At 40.2% G+C, this 12,004-nt stretch overlaps 1 protein-coding gene across 1 annotated transcript; it reads right to left on the reverse strand.

Moving 5' to 3' along the window:
* Positions 1–136: 136 nt before the first annotated feature.
* On the reverse strand, positions 137–11,644 carry itpka (inositol-trisphosphate 3-kinase A). The gene is made up of 7 exons (XM_083924686.1): positions 10,992–11,644; positions 5,065–5,161; positions 4,127–4,340; positions 2,683–2,887; positions 2,189–2,290; positions 1,657–1,728; positions 137–1,165 (listed from the first exon to the last, which is right to left on the reverse strand). Exons 1-7 carry the CDS (start codon positions 11,406–11,408, stop codon positions 884–886), a joined length of 1,389 nt encoding a protein of 462 aa, XP_083780812.1. The 5' UTR covers positions 11,409–11,644; the 3' UTR covers positions 137–883.
* Positions 11,645–12,004: the final 360 nt, after the last annotated feature.

Genomic DNA, 12,004 nt, shown 5'->3' on the forward strand with positions numbered 1-12,004 from the left:
ACCCAACTGTGCCCCAAATAAATCAACATACTATATCGATCTTATTTGTCTGAGTCTGATCGGTTGCACAGAGTTAACTGGCAAATTATTAAGATCCTACAACAGTGTTTTACTATTGAAAATAAAAAAAACAACAGAATGTACCCTTTTTTAATTCCATATACATTTTTTCATCCATTTCATTTGCAAAACATCTCCAACCAAGACCAATGTGGTATGACAAAGAAATGAAAATAATGACAAGTTCGATTACATGATAAAAGCAGTTAAAGGAATATAAATTGATACACAATGAAAGTTCGTCAGAACAGTGACATGGTTAATACACTAACACACACACACTCCTATACACTCATTATACAGTATGCAGTACTATATGGACATGTGTTATGTGTTGTAGTCATATGACTGTGAGGTCTATGAGTTTCCTACTGCACAGAAACTCTCCTTTAATATTACCCTTACATCAGGACCAAGGGTTACATGGTAATAAGGAGGACTGAGGCAAGTGATTTCTCACTTTCTCCTGGTTTTAATTCCATGAGCATTTCCTTGACAAGTAACACCCCTGTACGTCCCTGGAACTGAAATGAGGAATCCCTACGCTTTCACTTCTTGTCTTTATGTAGGAAGTTGATTTAGTGTCAGTTCATTTGCTCAATCGTAACAGTAACTAGTGACACATTCTTTGCTCCTCTCTGTTCAGTGTCCATCGCGTCTTTTCTGTCAGAGGCTTTATAAAGCTAAAACAAAACAGTCTTTCCTGAAGCATTTCTGCACTCCTCTCAACATTTATTATCAAGCACCCAAACCAAATCAACATGTTTTAAACTGTTTGCGGTGTCTGTTAAAATAGTTTGATTTTCTTTCACCCATTTACAAGTCAAAGGTCACTGACCATCTGTGTTTCTGCAATTTCGCAATTTTCTTTGGTAACTGTGTAAAAGGTTTCATCGCTCGTCCCTTCATTGCTTACAGACTCCAGGGTGTGAATGAGGTTTTCCAGCCCCCAGAGGTAGCCGTCCTCCCGGTTTCCTTCCTGCCAGGGAATTTCGTGGTTTAACGTCTGGCCCTCTGGTAACGCCGTGGTCTTGCCAAAGTCAATGATCCAAACTTGTGCATTGCTCGTGTGGTCGTGGATAAAAAGGAGAGAGCTGCCAATGACCTATGAAAAACCACAATGGTTTAATGCAAGCTTGTCCTTTATCAACCATCCAATATATATATATATATATACATGTATATATATATATATATATATATATATATATATATATATATATATATATATATATATATATAATATATATGTGTATATCTTGCATTTTTTCTTAACAAAAGGGTACAAAAATAACGCCGACTTTATCAGTAGTGTTCAAGTAGAAAAGGGTTCTCGTGTTCGGAATACAGTGTTATATGTATATTATATTATATATATATATATATATATATATATATATATATATATATATATATATATACATATAAATGGGTGACAAAATTAAGTCAAACTAGTGAGCAAGCAAACAAATCTAATAGCGACTGGCCAGCCCTCTTCACCACATCATCAAAAAGAATGTATTTTAGAGAAATGGTGTTCAATCACTCTTATTTAAGCACATGTTTTTGTCACTCAAGTTTTAGATCAGGTATCACCTCGTGTTGCTTGAAGAACTCTGACATCTTCAGGGCCTGCTGGATCTCCCTCAGTCTGCTTAGATAAGACTTCTGTGTTTCAAGAAAAAACAGTGACGTTTCAAATCTCTTTTTAAAATGAATCCAGAAATAAGAATCTGCTACAGTTGCAGTAACATTAAAGGGTGTTAAACAGTGCATATTTGTGAACCTCCCAGCATAAGAGAAAACTCAAACAGTATTATTTGCATTAAATATTTGCTCTGCAGTTCAAACACTTTGAGGCTGTTCTCATCCATCATCAGCCTGTCACCAACATTTTTTTTCGATGCAAGGACTGAATGTACAAAATAATTTATATTTGTCCAAACACTGAATACGGATGTGAGAGCTTACTGAACCGGTGTGTTTGTAGGTGCTGTTGTCTTTCAGGTGCTGCCTGCAAGACGGCCTTGTGTATACGAGCAGTACAGTTTATTTTGTGTGTGTCCTTGCATGTCGGAATACACAGCACATACAGTATGTCTGCAAGGGCAGACAGATTGTCACATACTATGATGTCGACGTTCCCTTCGACAAATCCCTTGAACACCTGGATGACATCCTGCTTTGATCTGGTTTTCTTGAAGTCAGTCCGACACGTACCATCACATTTCTAAAATAGGAAATATTACACAACAAAATTACTCCTGACCTGTGATTGTACTTTCTTTAAAACTGCCATAATTGAATTTACTTTTACTTTACTTTAAATTTGGCCACTTCAGGGAAACAAAATATAACCCGATAAAGATGATATGGCAAACGTGTTAGCAACAGTTGCCTATTTACACATGAGGCAGAGGGCTTTGTTTTTTTACACTAAAGCATGTAAACATGTCCTAGTATAATATGGGACCCCTAATTTATTCATGATTAACAAAACGCTTCCGTCTCTGTGCATTTTTCATTGTGCTCATGTGTACAAGTATACCTTGTAGTGTCTTTTTCCACTGCATATTTTCGTGTATTTTCATGAATATAATTAACAATAAACACTCTCTCTACCTTAATCCCTTCTATCCTGAAGCCCAGAGTGTTGGTGGAGCTCATGGTCTCCCTCCACTGCATGTAGCGAGGCTTGGTGACACCTCGTTGGGAATGCTCCTGGGGAGTCGGGCCTTCACTGTCCACCTCCACCATTTTGTTGTACAGGTCTTCTCTCGGCTTGGGCCGTTCCCGCGCCCGAACAAGTTCTTCCTCCAAGTACGTCCTGAAACAGCAGGAGGAATAAAGCTTTCAGGTGCAGGTGCAGCATTTTTATAGACTACTGGCCGTTTTAAAAATGCTCTCTGCATGAGCGTAAATAGTAAAGTTAGATTACCTTAGTTATTAAGACACAAGATACATAGCTTACACAGGAACACACTAAAACCCAGAGAGATCAGCTCATTTCTAATGGTATTCACTCATGCAGAATTACTGAAGCTCTCAGCTGTATTACATTCTGCTGGGGAACACTACAGCAGCGCGTTCACACTTCTTTGTATTCATACCAGACAGTTATGTGCAAACAGATGTGGATTTCAGTTTCAGTTCGTGAGCCCCGCTTCCTCTGTGCTGAAGAGGGAAGCTGAGAGGAGACTCCAACGTGCAGCGTTCAACTGTGTGAAAGTCTGAGTGTTGGTGTAAGTTAGCGGTTTTGCAACTTTGTGGTTGTGAGTGTTTTTGACAAAGGGGAGTCTCCAGGGACACCCTGTGTGTGTGTGTGTGTGTGTGTGTGTGTGTGTGTGTGTGTGTGTGTGTGTGTGTGTGTGTGTGTGTGTGTGTGTGTGTGTGTGTGTGTGTGTGTGTGTGTGTGTGTGTGTGTGTGTGTGTGTGTGTGTGTTGTGTGTGTGAGACCTCAGTAATACAGACACACACACAGACGGTAGGCTAGTCACGCGTGTGTCTGTCCGTTTAGAGAACATGCGTATGCTGAACCGGAAATAAAGTTCTCAGAGACCTGCTTGCCTGTGTATGTATTGATGCATGCGTGTGTGTGTGTGTATGTATTGATGCATGCGTGTGTATGTGTGTGTGTGTGTGTGTGTGTGTGTGTGTGTGTGTGTGTGTGTGTGTGTGTGTGTGTGTATGTGTGTGTGTGTGTGTGTGTGTATGTGTGTGTGTGTGTGTGTGTGTGTGTGTTTGTGTGTGTTTTTGAGCTTGTGCACATGACACAGTGAAGCACCCCGCCCGCTGTGGCAGGAAGCCAAGCATGTAGCCTGCAGTAACAACAGGTGTTCCCTTGTAGAGCAAAAATGCTTTAGGTGGCACGTACTGTCAGCAGTCTGCATTAATCCATGAGCCATCAATTACATAAATACATAAGTCAATTATCTTACACCATGTCATTTACAAAGACATAGAACTACAAAGACCGTTCGAAATAGTAACATGGGTTCTTATCATAAATAAATGCCTAAAAAAAAAATCTACTTTAAGTAATGAAATGAACACCTTACTTGCTTACCTCACTCCCATCTTGCAGTCCATGACATTGGGAAGGTCAAAGTTTGCTAACAGGTCAGTCATATGAAGAAAAGACTCTCCATCTTTTTCCACAGTGCCGTGGTAACCTGGCACATATGGGAGCAGCACGTCATCCCTCAGCTTCTCGAAACACTGCATCTCGATTTCTGAGAACTTTTTCAGGATGTTGCCCTCATCTGCAGCTTTGAAGTTACCTGAGATGAGATGAGGACCAGAGGGATGAGAGAAAGAGTCTAGACATTTAAAGGTACGTGCCCTCAGTTGGTTAGATTGGAAAGTAATGTGCCTGTATGCTGGAAACTCACAGAGATATGTAGCTCAGCCAAGTTGCTCATTTTCAGGTTTCAACTAAAACATGTTGAAACACATTATTGTTCTCGCTGTCTGTCTGAATATACCTGTATTCACCTTCTGTCTGAAACGCTTTGTTTCAGTGCCTGTGTCTTTAAACCCCCCTCCTGAAAAAAGCCCAGTCTGCTCCGATTGGTCAGCATTATCTGGTCTTCAACATCTGCCCTCTTGGCGTCTCTGCACTGCCATAGCAGCCAGCACTGTAGTAGCACTTTCTACCTATATATAGTATATTTGTGACATCACAACCCTACAGAAGCAGTGAAGGCTCATTTAAAGGCCCAGTTTCTGAATACAGACTGTGTCAGTTATCTGTGGATTGAGTGTTTTGATACGCTCACAGTATTTGTATAGCACCCTGACTTGCTTTTTAATCAAAGAACTTTTTACAATGAAGTGTTTGTGTCTGATACAGGGAGATAGTGTTAAAGGAAACCAACAGACATCAATCGTCCATGACAGCAATGTTTCCTGTTAGTATGGTGATTTTGCCTGACTCTCCCTGTTTTATTAAAGCTGCTTGAAGACACAACACAACAACACAACAATGGTCTGGACAGGTCAAACCTTTGTGCCCGGCTAGCTGAACCCAGTTCAGTTTTCTCCTCTGCGTAGCACTGAAGGGCCATTGGACAATCGTCTTCAACTTCCACCACGGCTTGCTCTGGAGAAGACGTACGAGAGAACACACAGAAGTGAGTCTAAGAGAACAGAATAGAAAGGTGATAAAGCTTTTCTTGTTCACGTCAATGATCTGAGAAAAGTATGACCTTGGTCCACTGTCTGAATAGATATCTGATCACATAAGCAGTTTTAACCAGTAAATCTGATGCCAGGTTTCTAATTTTCCACCATGTGAAACCTCCAATCTAGGTCAGTTAAATGCCATTTCTGTGGAAACTCATATCTGCACTCAACATCTCTATGCAGCATGTCCTGCCTGGTGTGGTGGTGGGCATTCACAGAGACAAATCTAACATCAGCTTACAGCTAAAGACATTTTCTAGTTATTTTGCTTATATATTCAAGTAGGATTGAGAATGTCACACTGATAAAAACATGGATAATTTGTCATCTTTGGCCATATCTAGAGGGGAAATTTCCTGGTATAACACCAAATAATCGAGGTTGACACTGCCTTTGCTGCTGGCCTCTCATCTCCCACTCACTTGTTTGCATGTCTGAATTTTTTTTTTGGTGTCATATGACTATTTGCAACGGGTCAAATATTCACAGAATACTGAACAAAAACGATGACTGGCGGGTGAATTTTCTGTCTTGGCAGAGATGTTTAGTTTTTCACGGTTGTTTGTTTGAGAACTCTTTTCATAACACCCTGGCATACTCCTTCTTTCTCTTTCACTGTCTCTTAAATATGCATACACACACACACACACACACACACACACACACACACACACACACACAGAAAAACACAGTAACAGCTTGCGTATTTCACAGAGACACAGTAGTGTTTTACACTTTTAGAGCACTGCCTGTTTCATTCCCTGACAGAAAAATGACCGTATCGCAAATAACACTCACTGTAAAAGTGATTATATTTCTATTCAGGGCATTTCAAATGGAAAATACAACAAATAAACAAAGTGCTAGGCACTGGAGAGAAAAAAAGTAATACATGTTCTAAGATCCTATCTTCAGGCTTCGGAGAGGTCATATTATGTGTTGTGATTGAAACAGGAAATGAAACACATGGCTCCACAGCAGCCAGCCAAGTAAGTCTCTCTTAAATGTCAGGTGATATGCTTCACTTACTGCGCCGCTGTTTGTTTACTGATAATATCGCACTGTGAAGGAGTAAGACTTCTAAAGCATTTGTTTTACGTGATACATGTTACTGGTTAATTGCATTTTCATTTAAGTAAAGTGGAGTCAAATAAAATTATGTTTTTCTTTTCATACACACAATCATACACAGTATTTTGCCTATTGCTTCACAAAGCAAAAAACAAATAGAGCAAATAGACTGTTAGACCTCTGGAGTCATGTGGAGTAATGCCGCACAGACTGAGAGGGAATGGAAACTCTGAGTTTCGATGTAAACGTAACAACCCTGCAGCTCTGTGGCTAATATTTATATTTTACACATAGTGTGACATTGAAACTTCATGTTATTTACACCATGCTGTCCCAGCCAGCCTTGATGACAGAAACCACAAGAGTCTGTAATGATAACACTCTGGAAAATACTGGTTTCACTCTCAAGTTAGAACTTGTAATAACAGGTCTGCTCATTGTATAAAGCCGGGTGCATCAAAAGTATTCAGATGCTTTACTGGGTAAAATAATCCTTTTAAATAACATAGTTGGATCCTATTTATTTTTATGTAATTCAGTTGCATTTATCATTTTCATCTAGTCTATATATATATATATATACATATATATTATTTATCTCTTTTGATAAGATTGATTTTTTGGAGTTGAATTACATTTAAAGTTGAATAAACTCCACTGTTAAAATGTTGTTTAAATAAATAAATAAATAAATGCATGACGATTGTGATTGTGATCGTGATGATGCATGAAGTCCATGAGTAATTGTGTTAAATCTTGATCTGAGTACTGACCAAAGTCATCATAATTACGATTTTGGCCATAAACAATCATTTTACATCTTTGGACCTTTAACTAACAACTCATAGACAGCTGAAACATGGCACCCAACCACATACTTTTATACATGAGCCAAAAACATTAGAAAACACTTACACTCTATTATATTCAGGGCACTCTGGCAGATGGAATTTAATTGTAGTCTTCACAAAGGGCATCTGAATTAATAAACTGTTGGCAAAGTGATACAATGACACTACAGCCCATGAGCACTCGTGACGGCCGACACTTCTGTGTCAGATGGACAAAAAAAAACAGCTACAACTAGAGAAGTAGACTAGCAGGTAGAGAGTGGCTAACGTATGATGCCCTTAGGAAAACAAAGTACTGCGTATTTTCTTACGGCGGGGAAAAAAGGAAAAGGGGTTTCGTTTGTGATTTGTAAAACAAACTTTAAATTTGAAACTTTAAAAGAACACCAAGTTTCAGTAACTCATCTAATATGGGGGGGAGGGGGGGTCCATGAGCGTCTCATGTTTTGAGATGCAACTGTACGTGACTTCTGCTTAGATATCCTGTAAATAGAGTAATTACTAAGGCTTTCAATTAAAAATATTTAAATGTTATATCTTTTATGAATCGTATGTATTTGAATTGCATTAGGCTTCATTGTTTCTTGTTGTTATAGTTAAATCATGTTGTTAATAAATGCTATATTTAAACAGACAGTATCCATCTTGCCAGGTTTTTTCAGTAGAGTTATCTCTCTAATTAATCTTCTACATCCCTGCACCATTTCTTATGAAGAAGATACCCTTTGTATAGGGTATTTCTTTCTTAATACACTATACAAATGTGTGGCTAGTGTGAATGCTGAGGGACTAGTAACCTTTGAAAAGGTGAGCCAAAAACAGTTAGTTTCAAGCCCTGATTATATTGTATGAGCTTACAGTACAACAGTAAAATCTTAATTGTTATAGCAACTGGTAACCATAGCTGTCAGAGAGTTAAAAGTACAAGATTTCCCTCTGTAACGCAGGAAAGCAGAAGTCAAAAATGGTAGAAATAGAATTATTCAAATAAAGTAAAACCACCTCAAAATTGTACAGTCAGTACAATAAGTACAGAACTTGAGTATATGTATAGATCACAATTTAATACAAAAAGACATTCATTTACTCTCACAACTTAAAAGGAACCTGTTTCTGTTTGATTCTATCAGCCTATGTTTGCTTTCTGCTTGGTTTCTTCAACACTTGCTTTCTGCTCCGTCAGACACACCTTTTCTTTGTGTATATGACAAACCATGCTGATCTGAACAGTCAGAGTAGTCATTAGCAACACTGCAAACACCATGTTCCAACAATGCATTTTACTGAGTAGAAACAAGAGCGAACAAGAGCGAGACGATGTGACTCACTCTGCCAACCATTAGAACTCCAGTTACGCTGTATTGTCATCTCCAAGTGCTAATGGAATACAAACCTCTGCAAGATGATTAAATTATTCCTGTTGCAATGCCTAGCCTGTTTGTCCACCTGTCTGTCTGTCTGTCTGTCTGTCTGTTCTCTACTCTGCTGCCTGCATTTCCATTAAAAAGCACTTTGCTGTGCACTACCAGAAGTTAATCTCGATTCCACATGCACTAAAGTGTGAACGGACAAAAGCACTGATACAAGAGTAGACTTCCTGAAGTGGCTCTCTGTTAGATGCCAAAGGCCAAGGCTCAAACTGGCTACTGACCACAGAAAAACATTATTACACAATGACATGTGTACTGTGTGTGTGTGTATGTGTGGGCTGATGTGTGGGCTGATGTGTGGGCTGAAGGGGCAAAAGCATAAAAGTGACTATTTTCAGAGGTGACACAACCGACATGTTTCCATTTCCACTTGTGATGCCTTAAAGGACCAAAAAAAGAACTTTTATTTGGGAAAGCCTTCATTAGGAGCCTCCCTTGATCGGACAATCTTACTCACACTCTCTTACTCACATGCCCATGGACACACAGGCTTAACAGACAATGTGTATTGAGTCTGTTTAAAGTAAAGTGACAGCTACAGCCTTGTATGGAAAAGGCAAAGAAAGGTGGTGGCACCATGAAAACACACACACACACACCAGACCAAACCAGACCAACATATAAACGTGCATCATACCAGCATGCACACGCATGCACACGCATGCACGCACGCACACACACACACACACACACACACACACACACACACACACACACACACACACACACACACACACACACACACACACACACACACACACACACACACACACACACACACACACACACACACACACACAATGGAAGTCTGAACCTGAGTCTAATGTGGTGATAGTGCAGACAAAAAGCAGACTATGTTGTTAGTGCAGAATCCAGGAGGTGACTCACACTTCCCAACAAATCACATGAAGAGACAACGATAATGCAAAAGTTGCAAAAATATGTATTCAGTTCAAATCTAAATGTAGACTATCAGAATTTGCGCAACTGAAAGGTTTAAACTGCACTGTTTGCATGCATGTGCAAGCACGTTAAATAAGGCTGAGACCTGTCAGCCACAAGTTAACTTTTTCAGCCAAGAATGTCAAACAAATATCCACCCTCAGCGCCTATTGAACTACAGGCCGATCCTTCAACACTAGTCTGTGTGCTAAAGGAGGGATGCAAAGTGATAAAGGTCAGGACTTACAGTTCCAAAACATCACCTGACATTTAACTTGCAGGAGGTGCATTTGTATTAATAATAATGTGCATAACATGTGCACGAGTTGTCAACTCTACGCTAAAAATAGTTATTGATTGTCAAGAATAAAAACTGTTCTTGTTTTTGAAATATTGAATCATGAAGCTGTGTTTTTTATGGCCTTTAAGGTAATTAGCAGTAGACAAAATAGATGTGTCATGTTGCCACACAACAAAGGTCATATAGCTCTCAGCAGCTTCTTCGTGCACCTGGGATCATTAAAGTGATGTGAAAGGCTCTGTAACCCATTAAACATAAGGAGGGATAATGTGATTTCAATGGGGACAATCACATTTCCTCCAAGATTATCCTGCGCTCACTGGCAGGGATCTCAAGGTTGTTTCATTTTTCGTTTCGCATGATCTCTAAGAACAAGACAAAAGCAGCGAGACTCTGAGCTGACAATTCCCAGATGTCAAAGCAACATACATAAGTGCAGAACAGATACGAAAATGCAGAAGTGACTCATTTCCCGCAAAACAAGGATTTTGCTTGAGAGCTCACTTATATAAGAAATGTTTATAGGACTCAAAAACCCTTAACTTTGAACAAATTCTGTAAATAGCTCCTCGTTGCCGACAGATGCCAGTGGTCCTCTGTGAGGAAGTAGTTTGCTGACTGTTGTTTATGTGCTGCTGCGCTTCACTGTCTCTTCTTTACAAAACATCAGCTATTTACTGTAACTGGGTAATTATAGGGGAGGCAGATATGAAAAGATACACAAAGGGACAAAGATGGCAATTTGTACTGTACCACCAGGCAAACGATTCTCTTTACCCATATACACTTACTACATTGCTGCACAGCCTGTTTGCATTACACTTCATTCATTTTGAACGACTGTCTACAGCAAATATATATTATTTTAATTTATATACTTTATATATTTGATTTCGTATATATTTATTAAGGGAGTCTGCAAACTAAGAATTGAATTGTCAGTGCATGCTTCACTGTAATTGTTGTGCATAGAGCTCATAACAACAATCATACAGGGAGGCAACAGATTGTTTTGAATATTGTACAGTAACTGTAACTGGGAGATACAGTCGCCACAGTAACACGGTTCGCTGCTAAACCTACCAGTGACCCTCAAGTTCAAACTGAGAAACCCTCTTAAAGTCTGACTAGATCTCTTTTCGGTTTCCTCACCTCTCCGGTGTCCACCAGATGCTCTAAAGTGACGATGCCTTTGCTTTTGCTCTCGCTGTCGCTGAGCAAATCGTCCTCGGACTCCACAGCAGAAGACCCCGTGGAGGAGATGGAGGAGTTGGACAGTTTCCTGCGCAGGGTACCGTCCACAGCATCCTCCCAGTCCTCCTGCTGCATCTCCCGGGAGGAGCCGCCTCCCTCCGGGGTGATGGTGACCTGCGGTACCCGGCGCGTATCCATCACAGTCGGCGCTCTGGTTGCGGACGACGGGGCGATTTGAGCGTCTTTCTGAATGAGATCATCGCAGGTCTGGGGTGTCTTCCCGGCTGTTCTTCGCTCTAAACGCGATACCTCGTTTATTCCAGTCCCAGAAAGCACAAAGTCCTTGGAGCTCCTTCTCTTGCACTCTTTGGGCATTGGAGCCCTTACAAATCCGTCTTGAGAGCGCACGAGGAGAGTCGCAAAACCGATTCACTTTAACCTTCAAATCTGGCCATTTCACTCTCAGAAAGTTCAGTGTGAGTTTAGGTATTCTGTTGCTCCTCTAAGGCACTTCCTCGTTGTTTGTTGTCCGAGTTTTCACGCGTTAAAGCCCCTCTGTCAGCCTCTCTGTGTGTACCGTAGGAAAGGGGAACCCCTCTCTGGTGTGGAGTGGCTCGCGCTTCGACGCGGTGAACACAGGCGCGCGCCGGCGCACTCACACAACTGTAAAATACTTATTATCTTCCGCATTGCCACTCTCGCTTCCTGACTGAAAAGTTACACCAGCTGACAGCTTCAGTCTTACAGTTGGACTTTCTTCTGTCTGGCGCTGATCTACGTTACTAACCCGACCCCAAACTGAACAGTTGATTGTTTGCATGTAAACATTTCCATGGAAAGACACATGAAAACTTTTATTTCTAATAAACTCAGTGTGTGGAATCTCAAAATAAAATGTATCTGGATATTTTTTTTAAAGCGCTGAAATATGACGACATGTAAGAGGAAGTTAGGATATTTACAAATTCAAA

Source organism: Echiichthys vipera, assembly GCF_963691815.1.
Source record: "Echiichthys vipera genome assembly, chromosome: 12".
Lineage (NCBI taxonomy): Eukaryota > Metazoa > Chordata > Actinopteri > Perciformes > Trachinidae > Echiichthys > Echiichthys vipera.